The sequence below is a fragment of the Nycticebus coucang genome, chromosome 24 (assembly GCF_027406575.1).
Source record: "Nycticebus coucang isolate mNycCou1 chromosome 24, mNycCou1.pri, whole genome shotgun sequence".
In the NCBI taxonomy this organism is placed as follows: Eukaryota; Metazoa; Chordata; class Mammalia; order Primates; family Lorisidae; genus Nycticebus; species Nycticebus coucang.
Window position 1 is genome coordinate 25585166 of NC_069803.1, and position 17778 is coordinate 25602943.

At 43.6% G+C, this 17778-nt stretch overlaps 1 protein-coding gene across 2 annotated transcripts in view; it reads right to left on the minus strand.

The window, feature by feature from the left end:
- The window catches only part of EBF2 (EBF transcription factor 2), a 197277-nt gene that overhangs the window by 41146 nt on the left and 138353 nt on the right, over positions 1-17778 (minus strand). For both annotated transcript variants that reach the window (XM_053578271.1, XM_053578272.1), the window contains exon 7: positions 16848-16929. In XM_053578271.1, coding sequence (XP_053434246.1) covers positions 16848-16929 — 82 coding nt within the window. The remainder of the gene's footprint in view (positions 1-16847; positions 16930-17778) is intronic.

Here is a 17778-nt window from a genome sequence, read left to right on the forward strand (position 1 = left end):
GGGTGGGGAGGGGGTTGGTCTTGCCTGACCTCTTAATATGAAACAATGAAGCGCCATTTTTATTATGAATAATTTCAAGTGAACAAAAGAAACAGGATAAGACCAGGAATGCCCAGTACTTCCCATCCAGCTTCATGAAATGTCAAAATATTGCCATTTTCATTCTAAGCAGTTCTCCCCGTCTAAGCGGGGGGGAGGGGGGAGACAGTCTAAGACCCCCCAGTGGATGCCTGACACGTCAGAGAACGCCGGACCCTATCTGTACTATGCCTTTGCTTGTACATGTCTGCGAAGTTTAATCTATAAATTAGACACAGTAAGAATAACTAAAAATAAAACAGAATGATCATAATATATTGCAATAAAAGTTACATGATGTGGTCTCTCTCTCAAAATATCTTACTGATCTATACTTTGGGTAGCTGAAATTAGGAGGGCTGAAACCATCGATAAGGGGGACTGTTGTATACCACTATCCTCCCCCACTCCCTACTCCGTGTAACAATGGTCACAGGTTTGGAAGTTTTTTGTAGGTAAAATTTGCACTCATCGAAATGCCCAACTCTTTTTTTTTTTTTTTTTTGTAGAGACAGAGTCTCACTGTACCGCCCTCGGTAGAGTGCCGTGGCGTCACACAGCTCACAGCAACCTCTTACTCTTGGGCTTACGTGATTCTCTTGCCTCAGCCTCCCGAGCAGCTGGGACTACAGGCGCCCGCCACAGCGCCCGGCTATTTTTTTGTTGCTGTTTGGCTGGGGCTGGGTTTGAACCCGCCACCCTTGGCATATGGGGCCGGCGCCCTACTCACTGAGCCACAGGCGCCGCCCGAAATGCCCAACTCTTAACTGTATAGTTTACACCCTAATCATACCATAGACTATTTCTTTTTTTTTTTTTCTTGCCGTTTTTGGCTGGGGCTGGGTTTGAACTTGCCACCTCTAGGTTCAAAGGGGGCCAGCACCCTACTCCTTTGAGCCACAGGTGCCACCCAACACAGACTATTTCCATCTCCCCAGAAAGTTATCTTTGTCCCTTCCCAGTTAATCCTGGCCCTACTGCCACCAAAGCAACGCTCTCCAGATATGTTTTCTTTTACCCTAAAGAGAGTTTTTGGATGGTATCTAAAAATACTAAAATGTTCATATATATTTTTTAATGTACATTTCAGAGAATCTTTAAGACTCATAAGTCTACAAATCATCTCATACAGTCTTACTCTGTGGACACAGTAGCATACACAAACTTTGACACGAACATACGTGAGTTTCTATCCTCTAGCACAATGGATATTCACCGAGCTTCTACTCTATGTCCGGTATCATGGACAGACCCTGAGGATTCAAAGAACAGTCTCAAAGGAACTTCGCTTGTCATTTCAGAAAATTATCAGCATAATTGCTCACAACTCAGGGGTGCAGCCTGTCTAGCTCTGGATCTGTTTTCATATGTGTTCACATTAACATGTTAGAATCTGGGAAAAGTCCTTCCAGAAAGTTCCTATCACACGGCAGCAACCATGAGACGGAGGCATCCCTCACTATCCCCAAGTGCACAAGCTCTGTCTTATCAGAGCCTCCTCAGCAAAGCCCTGGATCACATCACCGTGGATGGAAGAGACAGTCTCATGGTCATAGGGTAATACAACTGCGAAGGTCATTCATCCTCCAAAAATAAGAGGAGAAAGGGGAATCAAAGCACTCCTACAAATTGTGTGTGTGAATGCCTTTTCTTTTTTTTTTTTTGTAGAGACAGAGTCTCACTGTACCGCCCTCGGGTAGAGTGCCGTGGCGTCACAAGGCTCACAGCAACCTCTAACTCTTGGGCTTACACGATTCCCCTGCCTCAGCCTCCCAAGCAGCTGGGACTACAGGCGCCCGCCACAACGCCCGGCTATTTTTTTGTTGCAGTTTGGCCGGGGCTGGGTTTGAACCCGCCACCCTCAGCATATGGGGCCGGCGCCCTACTCACTGAGCCACAGGCGCCGCCTTTTCAAAGATGTGACTATCATCTCTGGGAGAAAACAAAAACAACAAAAATCAAGAGAGTATTTTGGGCTTTAATCGTTCATCAGCTGTCCTAGGCACAGGGAGGGGAACCCGGGCACTGTCTGAGAATTCTGCGGCTGTAAAGATCCTTGTCTCTGAGGCTACTTTAATTCATTCCACAAGCTTCTTGTCATGCTGTCCACTAATAGTCCTCACGCACTCCTGCCACAAGCTATAAGGCTTTCGCGAGCCAGCTGATGTCATCATTGTGCATTTGGGTGGAGTGAGACTTGGTTCCAAAGTGAACATTTCCTGAATGACATACCCTGATGGCTCAGATACACTTCATTATTTTCTATTAACAATGGAAATAAATTTTAATCTCTTGCTGGCTTGAGCTGGCCTCTCATGACAGCAAGGGAATTAACCTGAATTATTTCAGCGTCTGCAAAATTTATTACAACATTTTAAATTATGTCCAAATGTATGTGCGTGAGCATGTATACATAGACATACGAGGCAAGTCCCAGGTTTCAGTATTCCAGATATCTTAGATAGTGAGGTAGCTAGGAGAGCCTGCCAAGTCCACTGAACTTGCAAAGTGTAATGAACTTAATTCACAGACTTTACAATATGAAGGCAGACGTATTTGGTTGTTGTTCCAAAACATGGAGACACAGACTTAAATACTGAATTTACATCTCTTCACTCTACTTCTGCAGGAATGAGCTACATTATGCAGGTAATGATACAGTTGGTCTAGTCCAAGCTTCAGATTTAACTTCCTTCACAGTTTTCTGATTAATGATGACAACACTGATATTATTCTATTCAGAGAAGTGAAAATTTTTGAATGTTTTTAGACTAAAGGAAGTGGAATGTGCATTCCAACATCATCTCACTCCCAGGCCTTCCCTTCCACAAGCCAACTTCTTTCCCCTCGTGAGTATTTCCTGGGTCACGAAGGCTGACCCTTTCCATCTGGAATCAATCAGTCAACCCCTGACAACTTCCTGAAACACCTCACTCCATTTCCTGTTCTCTCCCCCTTCCCGCTTTCCCCCGGTTTGCTTCACTCTTCAAAACTGCAGGCCACAGCAGCTTAATGTTAGAGGGTCAGGCACAGTTAGACTCCAAAACACTACACAAGGACACCTTTGACCTTCAAAAATCTTTACATCTTAGCTAAACAAATCAAGGTCAACATTTCTCACCATTACCTTGTTAACTATTTGCATGCATCTTTGCCAACAGTCTTCGAACCCTATAACCATCAATACGACTTGTTCTCCTAAGATCACAAACTGATCTGCTTAAAAAGTTGCAAATTTAGTATGGATACAAGGTACCATTTGGAGGTGGCTGGAACTAAAAATCGCCAGTATTATAACAAACATAGGGAGAGTATTCATTGAATACTCTCTGCCCCATCAACATCTCTCATCACCTAGACTTGAGACCTCTTTTCTAAGGCTGTCAGACTCCCTTGGCACTGCCAGTCTGCTGGCACGGCTCTAAAGAATGCCAATTAAGAATACAGATGTCCATAATTTGTGTGGGATAGACCCCCAGTTTCTGCTGCTGCCACTGGTGACAGTTTTCATTTATTTCTGAGTTGAAATATCTGTATTTCAGCTCAAAGCTCTGATAGGAAAGCCTGCAGTTCTGAAGAGCAAGTCATGGTTGATGATAGCTCTCCTCAACTGATACATTTCAATTCAACACAAAAGCAACAATCACTTTATTCATGACAAGGTGCCTTACAGCCAAGATTCCAAGAAAGAGAAGTCAGGATCAATTGAAATGGCTTGCATTTTTTTTTTTTTTAAGTGAACGTGGTTTGCACCTTTCACCGTTCTTTATTTTGCTTTGATGTGGTTGCTGATCTTTGGTGAGGCTAGCTCAATACACACAGACCAGCTGGTAGATTTCGTTTTGAATTACTTCATTATATGGCAATGTTGGTTGGTTATACAGAAATAGAAACGAGAATGTAACAAACCTATATCTCCCCTTGAAAAAGAGAGGGAAGTTTTAAGAATGAAATCTACAAATATGTTAGCAGTCTTCTAACAGGGCTAAAGAAAACTGATCAGCTTTCCCAAATTCTATTTTTCTTCCTCCTTACCCCAAAGTTCTCCCATGACCCTCACTCCAATAACTTATGCGAAGCAGGAGCTGAGTTGTAAAGAACTCTTTCCTGCTGTAAAAGGCCACCCTGGGGGTTGTCCTTCAGGTAGACACATCTGCTAATCTGCCCGCACAGCTAATTTTCCAATAAGGGAGTCATTTCTTTGGTTGATAGCATGTGGCCTAGACACTTTTACCAAACTGACTTTTTATTTTACCAAAATAACCCTGGGGCTATTTGTACACCTCATGGTAAAATGCCTTTAGCTTCTTTGAACAATACACTTTTCTTGGTTTCAAAAATTTTTTTATATTTATCCTTCTCAAGGCTCTAACCATATGATTTAGTTGAGTTACACAAGTCTGAGGAATGGCCAGGTTGGGCTCTGCCCCAGCTATCCCTTTTCAGGGCATATGCAGGTATTCTTCTAAAGACCCTAAGACTCATACAAAGAGGCCAAAATACAAAGAGAAAGCGAAAGGAAAAAATGTATAGCATGACCGAACGATCCACTTTTTGAAACAGACGACAGTTCCAGTGTCTGTAGTCAAGAGAGAATAATTACATTGGTTGGAAACCTCCCCATATGGACCAAAGTTCTTGCTTTGAAAACAAACCAAATTCTGCCCTTGGTCAGACACAGTTCCCCACCATTCCAAAGAAGGTCATGTGCCTCCTGGCTGAATGTGGGGCCTTTGGTAGTCTAATCTCAGTAAAGCCGTAACACGTAGCATTTATAGCACACTTGACGTTGAAGACTCTGATACCATACTTAGGAACATGCCTACACCCAGCTAAATAAAATGGTCTTGAAAATTCCTGTTATTTTGCCAAGAAAGGAAAAAAATTCTTTATGACATTTTACATCTGGAAATGGAATTAAATTCATGATGTGCTTTTCCCTTATAACTGTTCAGTTGCTATATGTGTTATTTCAGCTTTACCAAAGCATAACTGTTATGTGGGATTTTATGTTCCACCTGTGGAAGGAAGAAAGGGACACAGAAACCATTAAAGGGCCAGGGAAAACCAAGACAGACTTCTGGTTATGGTAGGCAACCAAGCTGGGAGTCCACATCGTAAGAAGAAACGCCCGTTGGGTTTTCATACACCTGCTAGTTCTCGTAATTAGCAAGGTGACCTAAAGAAGCAATTTTGTCCAAGTCTCCATTAACTCAAACCCAGGCTAGCAACAAACAAACTGGCCATTGCAATTTTTTTTTGGCCCTACCACTTTATTCTTGGTACATATCCTAATTTCAAGCCAGATTGAAAGCCCAGATTCTTCTTTGTCACTGGACTCCAGAGTCTTCACGATTACCTTTAAACAGCTTCCCGACAAACAGGGCTTTTGTCGTCTTCTTCTTTTTTTTTTTTTTAAAGGAATTCCCAGAATTCTGAGACATGGCTGTTGTTTCCTATTCCCTAAGGCTAAATATTTTGTTAAGTTTCAAGTCCAGACAAGAGAACACAAAGTTGACTCCCATAGAGATAGATGTGGGGCATTCTGGAGTGTTCACACCCAGGAAACAGGGCCCACGGTGTCAATGACATGACTCCTGAGATGATACTTTCTGAGGCAACCAGACAGCACTGTGTTTCCATCCGTCATCAGGTATTTCTTGAGACTCCTGGGCACTTCACTACAAGGCAGGAGGGTTTACAGAAAACAGGGCCACTGCCTCAAGGAGCTCACCATGCACTTGGTGACATATGACAAACCCAGATACAAAACGTATGGCTGTACGGAACAGGGTAATATGCCACTGGTGACTCAGCTGTGAGTGCATCGTGTACGCTAGGGTCCCAAATGTGATAAGAGTCAGCCTGAACGGAAAGCAGACACAGACATTTTCATCCAGGAAGTGGGATTTGAGATAAGCCTTGAAGAACTGAAAAACATCAAGTTAAACAACTTGAAGTTACGAAGATGATTATTCCGGCACCAGGGGAGCAGCATGCCCAAGAGCTTTCCTGCTGATGTTTTGGCACATTTGTCTATAAACACCATTTAGAGTTTTCTTTTACAAAATCAAGTTAAAAGTCGATGGAAATCAAGTGGCAGTGTTTGAAAACCAGTTTTCACGTCGTGGAGAAGCCTGTCAGTCTTTCACCTGCTCTGCAACACGGCATGTGCCTTTATCTCAAAGGCTATAGATGCCCACTACGTCCACCCACCTCACTCTAGTCCATCGAATCCAGTGCTTTTTCCATCTAAAATGTGTGCCACGAGGGCTGGTGATGGTCAATGGCCATATTTTACTAATAAAAGTTTTGAAAGCCACCAGGGAGCCCTAACATACTTGATACAGTTCTTCAGCTCGGCCATGTCTTCCACCAAACTCTCCCCCCAGCACCTCTGGAATCACCTGTGCTCCATCAAAACTCAGGAGCCCGAAGGGCCCAGAAGCAGCGGAGGAACCTTGCACCCTTACCGCAGAACTAAGGGAGCTTTGCTTTCCAGGAAGTTCTGCATCTGACTGCTCTGAAATGGGTTCAGAGGTAGATTTTACTGAACAAATTCTGGTCCTCTAAAATAGTGAAGCCTGTGGGCTTTAGTTTCCACGTAACTGAAGTCCGATATAGCCTTTCCCAAAAACTATTTAAGCAACTACTTGTTTTCCCATCTCTCCCTTTTCTCTAACAAACACCTCCAAACACATTTCCTACGTGAATTGGTCAAAATTTTTATCCACCTCTTTTCTTGTTTCCATTCAACACACCAAAAGGCGGGGGGTCAGGGCGGCAGAAGCTTCTAAAGCTTCTTCAAGCTTCAAGCATTAGAACAGTGACTTTCAACTGGTGTGCTATGCAAATTTTGAAAGATCATTCATTAAAGTATTTTTGAAAGAAGTTCAAAGCACAGTAAGTATATCCTTTTTTTAATATATCAACATAATTTACACAGAAGTTTAAGTACAGGTTCAAGTGTGCCCTGAGATAAAGGTTTGAAAACACTGTATTAGAATGAGGGAAAGCTCCTCTGACCTTTAAAGGGGTTTTTTTTTTTTTCTCCTTACTCAAAATAGATAATTATGTTTCTTAACTTGGACGATCTGGTTCGTTTTACCACCAGATAATGGACTCACCTGTTGATCAGAGAGGACGTAAGTCAAGTGATTTTCATCATGTGCTTTAAGGCTGCTGCTCAGTAGCAGGGCAAGTTTCCGAGGGTGGATGAGCCCCGGGAGCAGCTGGGGCAGCTCTCCATGCAGAGGCTTGAACCCAAAAAACCCGCCTGCAGCTGGGGCTGCGTTACATTTTTACCATTTGGAGTTAATTTAAACTCTTGTTTCCCTCTTCAGCGGGCGTGAGAGAAGCATTCAACATTTTTTATTTAAGGAAAATAGATGGTGGTGCCATTAAAAAGTTTTATATAAGAGCTGGGGGTTTAAGAATCAGAAGGGGCTGCTGATGGAGCCTGGCCCGGTTCCAAGACATGAGTAGCTGTGCCCTTTGCTCTGCATCGCTAAGTAAAACCGACTAATGGCCAGTGCCCAGCTGCGCGGACTGGGTGTCTTTGTCAGAGGCATTAATTTCCCCATCGTTCTTGTGCGGTTGTCGCATCTGGCACATCGCAGTGACAGGCATGAGGCCACTCACAGGATCCCAGCCCTGTGTGGACATCAGTCAGTCCCAGCACAGCCTGGCTTCCTCTCTCCATTCTCATCGGCAGATCCCTGTGTCCTCAGCTCCCTTCTCTCCTCCTGTGCCTTGGCAGACACGGCTAGTATCCCCACAAAGCTTTCATCCTTTCCCTGATCCCCTTCAAATCCCTGCCAAGATGCCCTTCCAGCAGGCCAGTCCTGGGCGTGTGTGTAAGCCGGAACCAACTCAGCACCAGCATTGAGACTGGGAAGCCTGGCCCCTGGATGGACTTTCTGTTCACCAGACACGCATGTGACTTTTATACCTAGTGACACCATGTCCAAGGGCATCACCTGTATACATGTCTCAATTCTCCCCATAGCATGACTATATAAATCAAAAACGGGCCAGGCACAGTGGCTCATGCCTATAATCCTAGCACTCCTGGAGGCTCAGGAGGGAGGACCACTTGAGACCAACCTGAGTAAGAGTGAGACCCATCTCTACAAAAAAATAGAAAATTTAGCTGGGTGTCACAGTGGGCACCTGTAGTCCCAGCTACTCAGAAGGCTGAGGCAGGAGGATCACTTGATCCCAGGAGTGTGAGGTTGCTGTGAGCTATGATGACACCCCTGTGCTCTGGCCAGGGCAACAGAGTGAGACTTTGTCGCAAAGGAAAGAAAAGATTATTTTGATGAACCTAATCTAAAAAGGAAGTAATTTAAGGGTGAATTTGATATACCCAAGAGTCTCTCAGAAAAGTGCGGTAAATGGAAAGATGTGGAATCAACCCAAGTGCCCATCAATTCATGAGTGGATTAATAAAATGTAGTCTACGTATACGGTGGAGTACTACTCAGCCATAAAAAATAAATCAATACCTTTGCAACAATCTGGATTAAACTGGAGACCATTCTCCTAAGGGAAGTACTGCAAGACTGGAAAACAAACAGCACACATACTATTAAATTAGAACTCGCTGTTCAGCACTCACACACACAGATGAAAGTAAAACACAGCAGAAATCAGGGAAGGGGAGAAGGAAGATGTGAAATTGTATGGTGCACGCGCACCGCACACTATCTGGGTGATGGGCACACTTACAACTTTCACTAAAGCAGTACAAAAGCAATCTATGTAAACAACACATTTGTGCCCCTGTAATATTCTGAAATAGAAAAGAAATATACATATATTTCAGCACATGGGGGTAAGAATCTTTACCCTAACTATAAGCAAACTCGAAACTGCAAAGGAGGTCATTCAAAATGGTTTGGGAGATAGAGATGGTACAAGGTACCCACTGGTGCTTCCTGTAGAACAGAAAACACCCCAGCAAGCCCTCTACAGTGATCACATCTTTTTAAAACAAAGACCTTTTTTAATGACAATTAAGGACACTGTGGGGGTGGCGGAAGTGGAGAGCAGAGAGAAAAAGAAGGAGGGAGGGGTGGGGAAAGGAAGAGCAGAGAGAGGGAAGGAGGGAGGGGGTGGGGCCTGGGTGTGTGCCACACCTTTTGGGGACAAGACATGATTGTAAGAGGGACTTTACCTAACAAATGCAATCAGTGTAACCTGGTTTCTCTACCTTCAAAGAATCCCCAACAATTAAAAAAAAAAAAGAAGAAGAAAAAAGATAAACAGTAATAAAAAAAATTAAAAATAAAGACCTTTTAAGGCAGAGGGTAAAAACTTGGCACCCAGGCCTCTAAACTCCCCAGTCTCAAGTAAGAGATCCATTGACATTTGTATCCTATTCTAGACGGTGCTATAGGAAGCTCTGCACGTTATTTGGTTATTTGGAAGGGCGTGCACCCGTGCTGTCTTTATAAGAGTGGAAATCACCTCACTGCCCATCTCCCACACTTGACCACACCGCAGAGTTCCAACAGCCATCACCAACACAACTGGCAATGGCAGGGGCCCACTGTGGCCAGGACGGTCACTTAAAGACCACAGAGAGGCTTAGGGCTGAAGCTGTGTAAACCACTCATTCATTTTATTATCTGTATCTCCCTGCTAGAATGGAAGCCTCTCAAGGGCAGGAATTTTTTTTTTAAGTCATTTGAACATAGATCATAAATACATTTATGCCATCATGGGATTCTATATGTTGATTATTTGTATAAATTGGAGTGCTTACATCCTACTAATCAACATAGCTTTCATCTCATTTACCCAATTACAGCATTAAGACATTTGTGTTCTACACCTGATAGGTCCAACTTGTACTTGCAATGTGCTCCATAGGTGGGGTCCCCCTACTAACCCTCCCTCTACTGACCCACCTCCTTCCCCTCCCCCTCCCTCCTTCATCCTCAGCTAAAGTGTGTTTCATTTTTCATATGCAAGTGTGAGTGATTATGAGTTGGTTTCACGGTAGTACTGAGTATATTGGAGATTTCTTTTTCTTTTCTTTTTTCTTCCATTCCTGAGATACTTTACTAAGAATATTATCTGATTTTTTTCCTGCTGTAGTATTTTCTCTACCTGGGGTAGTGGCTGGCACGTAGGATTTTCTCAGTAATACTGGGTGGGTGAAAAAAGTGGGCATGCGCATCTGTGTTCTCACGCTGCCTTGGAGCCCATCCCTGACAGTGGATTAGCAATAATAACCCCTGCCCTGTTGTCAACTTCCACCACTTTTTAGAATTTGAATGTGGCAAATGAAAATGTCCCTAACAGCCTTTTTCTGGCTTGATTTTCTTCTGGATTTTACAACTGCCTGCAGAGAAATAAAGAATGGGGTTTGTGATGTCTTAACTGGCCTGTCAGCTTAAACTAGACATAAATTTCTTTTCTTTTCCTTCATTGAGCTGTTCATCTGGGTGTTTGCCTCATTCTTCCGTTTTACGGAGGGCAGCAGTGATTTTCTGCATGGACAATTCATGGACTTAGATACTCTGGGGTTTCTGGAAATCATAACTTTTTGTCTTTCTTCCTTACTTTTTCTTTCTTAAATATTTATTTAATGACAGTTTATTGAGCCCTATGGAGTGCCTACCATTGTAAATAAAAGCATCAATAAATAAAACATACCAGTTACCCTCGAGTAGCACAGAGTGTGCTGGGGAGACAAACACGAACTGCAAGACGATGTGAAAAGGGGCAGAGCAGAGGACGGTGGGGAGAAAGAGTTGGCGCAGAGGAAGCAGGCAACAGCTTTGCCCGAAGTCGGAAAACACAGCAACAAGGAAGTGACTGGGGTCGTCTTTGAGCATGAGAAGCTGTCCCGACTTGGAGAGGGGTGAAGGGTTCCCAGGCAGAGGGGCGAATGTGTGGGAAGTTTCCAAGATGGACTAGGAGTCTCTGACAGGTGCATAGTGAGAGGCTGGCCCCTGGGGACATAGGGAGATGGGCGTGGCAGATTTTTTAGTACGAAGCAGCTTTTAAAATCCGAGCTTTGTTTTCACAAACAGTAGTTACACCTGACATGATTTAAAAGGTAACTCTGCCCTGGGGCTGAGGGAGCAGAGGGAGAGAGGCTTAGCACCCGTAGGTCCGTGATTAGGGCACCAGCCACCTACACTGGGGCTGGCAGGTTTGAACTTGGCCTGGGCCTGCTAAACAACAATGACAGCTACAACAACCACAAAAAAATAGCCGGGTGTGGTGGCGGGCACCTGTAGTTCTAGCTACTTGGGAGGCAGAGGCAAGTGAATTGCTTAAGCCCAAGAGTTGGAGGTTGCTGTGAGCTGTGACACTACGGCACTCTACCCAGGGCCACATAGTGAGACTCTGTCTCAAAAAAAAAAAAAAAAGTAACAGATACTTAGGAGGAAGAAGCGATGCTTTGACAATGAAAGAGAAGGGCATGAATCAGACAACGACCATTGGCTTCTGTCTTGAACATGTGCTCATTAGTCATCTAAGGAAAGATGCCCCGGAGGGAGGTAGAGCTGTGTGTCTGCAGCTCCAGGGAAGGGTGAAGTCGGAGGCCATGTTTCCAGAAATCATCGGAGAACGGATGGCATGTAGAACCAATGGAGGGCACCAGGAGAGTCCTAGCTGGACCGATCCCACTCTTTAAGGGTTAATTCACATTACAGATGCCTATTTGGGGTTATGTGAACTTCATTTATTTTGGTTAGGGATCCATGGAAGCTTAAGAGGTGTTTCAAGAGGTCTGGGGAACTCTGGAATTTTAATTAAAACTTTGCTTATATGTAGTTCTTTTGTTGGGCAAAGACTAGAGCTTTTACCAGATTCTTTAAGGGGTCTGGGCCAAAGAGGGGTTAAAATCCGTTATGCTTTAAGAAAATATTTTTTGTGTCCTCTAATAGTTAAGACTTGAACTGAATAGGTTCAGGCTTAAAAAACAAGCTTGACAGAAGAATTTTGGTCTTGATAGATCATTTTTGGAAAAATAACCCAGGCTCCACCAGTGTTTTAGGGATAGGGGAAAGAAGGGGACAATTGGTTCAATCCATAATTTGGTTTGAAATATTCCATTATTTCTATTCTATTCAAAGTAAATCCTCATGAAGGCATCTTTTATATTAAATCTACGTTTGATCATGTAACAAAAGTAGAGAATTGAAAAAAGTATCTATATGGTTTAAAACGATTCTGAATGAGATACGTATTCCAGAATTCTGCATTCCCTTTAGATGGCTCTCCCCACCACGATCGCATAGTACCTCTGGTTCTGTTTCCTATTTGGAACCTGATCTAAGCCACTTATTTGACTATTTTAGCACATAGCCAGGTCTTTTTTTTTTTTTTTGTAGAGACAGAGTCTCACTGTACCGCCCTCGGGTAGAGTGCCATGGCATCACACAGCTCACAGCAACCTCTAACTCTTGGGCTTACGCGATTCTCTTGCCTCAGCCTCCCGAGTAGCTGGGACTAGAGGCGCCCGCCACAACGCCCGGCTATTTTTTTGTTGCAGTTTGGCCGGGGCTGGGCTTGAACCCACCACCCTCGGCATACGGGGCTGGCGCCCTACTCACTGAGCCACAGGCGCCACCCGCCAGGTCTTTCTTCATAATGGCCTTCTCGATGTGAGAGAGCGTTCATCAAAGGTTATATTCTCAATAGACTCTATGTATGGTATACAAATCACCAACTCTTTTGTGTTCCAAAGAACACTATCAAGAAAGTGAAAAGATCTGTAAGCATATCAAACAGATTTTTTAAAAAGAAATTGAAGGCTCTGCACACATGCTCAGTGGTTATGGTGTCAGCTACATGCACTAGGGCGGGGGGGTTGGAACCCGGCCTGGCCCTGCTAAACAACAAAGACAACAACAACAACAAAAAAAATAGCTGGGCATTGTGGCGGGTGCCTATAGTCCCAGTTACTCAGGAGGCTGAGGCAGAAGAATCACTTGAGCCCAAGAGTTTGAGGTTGCTGTGAGCTGTGACGCCACAGCACTCTACAGAGGGTGACAAAGTGAGACTCTGTGTCAATAAAAAAAAAAAAGAAAGAAATTGAAAAGATAACCCATGGAATGGCAGAAAATATTTGCTAATCACATATCTGATAAGGGGTCCATATCCTGACTATATAAAGAACTCTTATAATGCAACAATAAAAACACAAATAATTCATCTAAAAAAATGGGCAAAGGACTTGAATAGATATGTTTCCAAAGAAGATGTACAAATGAGCAATAAGTACACGAAAAGATGTTCATGTTCTAATGTACCATTCGTCCGTAGGGACTGACAAATCAAAACCACAATGAGATTCTTCTCCACACGCAGAGGATGGCTGGAATTTTTCTAATGAAAAGTAACAAGTGTTGGCAAGAAATTAGAGAAACTGATACCCTCATCCATTACTGGTGGGAATGTCAAATGGGGCAGCCACTATGGAAAACAGCTTGGCAGTTCCTCAAAAAGCTAAAGAAAGAGTTACCATATGACCCAGAAATTCTACTTTTAGGTGTGTTGCCCAAGAGAATAAAAAACATATGTTCACAAAAGAACCTTGGACAGGAATATTAACAGCAGTACGATTTATAATAGACAAATAGAAATAACACCAGTGTCCATTCACTGAGTAATGATTAAACAAAATGTCCTATGTCCACATGATGGAATATTATTCAGTGTTGAAAAGGGATGAAGAACTGATGCCTCAAGCTGTCACCCTGGGTAGAGTGCTGTGGCATCACAGCTCACAGCAACCTCCAACTCCTGAGCTTAAGTGATTCTTTTGCCTCAGCCTCCCAAGTAGCTGGGACTACAGGCGTCCGCCACGATGCCCGGCTATTTTTTGGTTGCAGCTGTCATGGTTGTTTGGCGGCCCGGGCTGGATTTGAACCCGCCAGCTCGGGAGTATGTGGCTGGCACCTTAGCCGCTTGAGCCTCAGGCGCTGAGCCAACACAGATGAACCTTGAAAACATTATGCTAAGTGAAAGACACTAGACACAAAAGGCCATATAGCGTATGATTCCATTAATATGAAGTTTCCAGAATAGATAAACCTAAGTAGATTCATAGTTGCCACCAGTGGGAGAGACAGGAATTGGAAGGTATAGGATTTCTTCTTGGGTTGATGGAAATGTTCTGGAATTAAACAGGGGTGATGACAGCGCAGCACTGTGAATAAACTAAAAGCCACAGATTCTTATATGTTAAAATGATAAAGTGTGTGTCATATAAATTTTATCTCAATAAAAATTATAAAATAAGGGCGGCGCCTGTGGCTCAGTCGGTAAGGCGCCGGCCCCATATACCGAGGGTGGCGGGTTCAAACCCAGCCCTGGCCAAAATGCAAAACAACCAGAAAATAGCCGGGCGTTGTGGCGGGCACCTGTAGTCCCAGCTACTTGGGAGGCTGAGGCAAGAGAATCGCTTAAGCCCATGAGTTGGAGGTTACTGTGAGCTGTGTGAAGCCACGGCACTCTACTGAGGGCCATAAAGTGAGACTCTGTCTCTACAAAAAAAAAAAAAAAAAAGTTATAAAATAAGGCTCGGCGCCTATAGTACAGTGGTTATGGCACCAGCCACATGCACCGAGGCTGGCAGGTTCGAACCCAGCCTGGGCCAGCTAAACAACAATGACAACTACAACAAAAATCCACCGGGTGTTGTGGTGGGCACCTAGCTACTCAGGAGACTGAGGCAAGAGAATCACTGAAGACCAAGAATTGGAGGTTGCTGTGAGTTGTGATGCCACGGCATGCCACCAAGGGCAACATAGTGAGACTCAGTCTAAATAAATAAATAAATATAAAATAAAAAATTGCCAGTTGATTTTAGGTCTACCCAAGAAATAAGACCATCATAGAACCCACAACCTTTATTAGAAAAATATTTCCCCTTGTCTCTGCAAAAGTCAAATACTTTCACGTAGAATGAGAATTCTGAATGGCTTTGAGATCAACAGTATTCCAACCCAGTTAAAACCTCAGGCACAGTAAAGATCTTACTCAGTAAATAATTGAAGAAGTGCAGGAAATATTAGCATGCATTAGCTTTGTGAAAGTATTTCTAAAACTTGGGAGAATGAAAATGACACGGCATTCTAGGCTAAGCTTCCTCCCGTTGATAAGGGTGTGCTCAAACTGAAAATGATTTGATTGTGGTGGCAGAAAACAGGATGGGATGAGAATCCAAACTTCCAACTTCTTTCCCTGCCTGTTTCTTCTGGAAATGAGGTTCAGCTTTGGTCATGGAGGCGATTTAGAATTCTCTTGAATTTGACTTTTCTTTGGACTGACATTATGTACATTTCTATCCAGAGTAAATACTGAATATACTGGACTTCCGCTGTGTATGACTTTTCTGTTTGACTCCCAAGAAGGCTGATTTTATTTCTATTTGTCTTCATACCATACAGCCGAGGAGGAGTCTACATGGAAAAGTGTAGGGTTTCAACTTTTTTAAGGGAGGCTGGTCATAGTGTTAAATATTGTTTTTTTTTTTTTTTTCCATGTCCTGATGACAGCAAGGTTTGATAACCATGGTGGGATTTAGAAAAAGAAAAAGGTTTTTTTTTTTTTTTTCCAAAGTCACTGGCTTTGTCTACGTCCCTCTTCCTAGTATCTCTTGAGTGATTCTGCTCTTGAACATCTGTCAAACCACAGATGCTCTATAAGAGCAGACAGGACAGTGGAGTCCAGTGCAAAGTGAAATATACCCCTCCCTGTTCAGAAATGATGAAGAATTTCAAGAAGGCAACAGCGTAAACCTAGAGGCTGCCGCATCAGACCACACATCATACCCTCAATGCGGTGCAATGAATTGATCAAACAAATCCTCCCACCCTCTGGCTCCCAGCTGCTCCACCTTCTTACTGTGATTAGGAGCAACTTCCTTAACCTCCCTCACCAGAAACACCAGGCTAATAACCCTCATCTCTCGAGTTGCCGCAAGGCTTTTTTTCAAGTCTTAAGCTTAAATATTATCATTTAACATGTTCTTCCTTTTTCTATGGTGAAGGGGATGCCAGAAACTTAGCCGGGGTATGAACGGCAGGAAAGCCATTTGGTGAATTAAATATGGGGCCTTCAAAGCTCAAGGAAGGGGGCCGAGAGGGGCTGTTCTAGCTCTCATCTCCAGCCTGACACTCTTCGCCTCGGTCTGTTTTTATTAGCTCGTATCCTCAGTCTATCCTCAGCAAGGGTGATGAAACCAGGGGCAGATTTAACTGCCAGGCAGCTGGGTCACAGTCCCCTGGGTCTTGTTGTCATGCTGCGATCTTAAAGTGACCACGGCTGCCGGGGCTGCTGCCTTCCAGAAGGCTCGGAGACAGAGCACTGAATAGTTAATCGGTGGAAAAGGGAAGACGGAGGCTGTTGCTTGCAGAAAACACAGAGAAGCTGCTTTGAAAAACCCCAAGGTGGCTGAATATCAAGAACACAGAGCCTGCCATGGGCAGCTGTGTGTGCAGTGGGCAGCCCAGGGGCTTAAAATCAAATCTCCAGGATGGCGTGGGGCCTCCCCCCGTGGGCCTTTGGCGAAGGAGGCGCAAAGCCTAAACATTACAAAATGAAGAAACCCTCAATGCAAGCAGATAAGGGTTATCATTGATAGTTATCTTTTGTATCATTAGCGGTTTCAGTGAATAATGGCTTTTAAGAAAATAATGGCTTTAAAAAAAAAAAAAAAGAAAAAGAAAGAAAAGATTGGGAAGGAGAGTAAAAACAGGATGACTTATTTAACAGAAAAGATCTGCAGGCCCCCTTACCTGAAACCGCCTCATATCTCTTGGGTTTCCTGCTGTTTTCAAACAATTCTGATTGCACTTGAGGAAAAATTTTAAGAAGAATCTGTGAAGAGAAAGCAATGTGTTACATTTTTCAGTAAACATATTTTAAGGGAGAATCGAAGCTGCCTTCTATTAGATGTGATTGGAAAGCGATTGTATTTCAGATCTGGGGAATTTCAACCTGCCGGGCCCCACCTGGAACGTTGCTGACCCTGTGCAATTGCAATTTGCAAATTTGGATGTTTTCAATCGCAAGCCCAGCGCCCCCTTCCCCATCAGTGTTGGGGATTGTTAAGCGGTTCACAAGCTGGGCTCTGGTTTGTACACTCGTGCCCAGAGTTTCTATAGCGATCGGTCTGCAAAAATGGCTTCAAATACAGCAGTGACCCCTTACTGGAGGGAAAGTCTTGTTCCAGGGTTAAAAATGTCAGGATTTGGCCCAGAATCCCAACCTCCTCACACTGAAAGCTCTTGGGTGTCCACACACACACATGCATACTCACACAGGAAGGAGGCATGACATTTTCAACCAAGGTTTACAAAATCAGAAAATGGTATGTTACCATCCGAAGACTGTCCATCTAAGCAAGTCTCTGCGAGGGGCTAGGAGGGGATGGTTACGATGAATAACAAGTGTGAATATCATTTTAGATCATCCACGGATTATCCAGAAAAACTCAAAGACACAGAATCATGATCTCAGGTTATTATTTGTAAGACATATTTTCTGAAGCCCATATTCTCCTAAATGACCAATCTGTGTAATTTTTCAGTTGGGCATCTTGAATCAGACGACATCAATCAAGAAAAATGGCACGAGGAGCCCTTCCAGCCGTTCACCTAGTTAATGTTTAAAGTTTTGTTTCAAAATACAGTAAGTTTTTCATTTATTTCACTTGCAGAGTCCTCT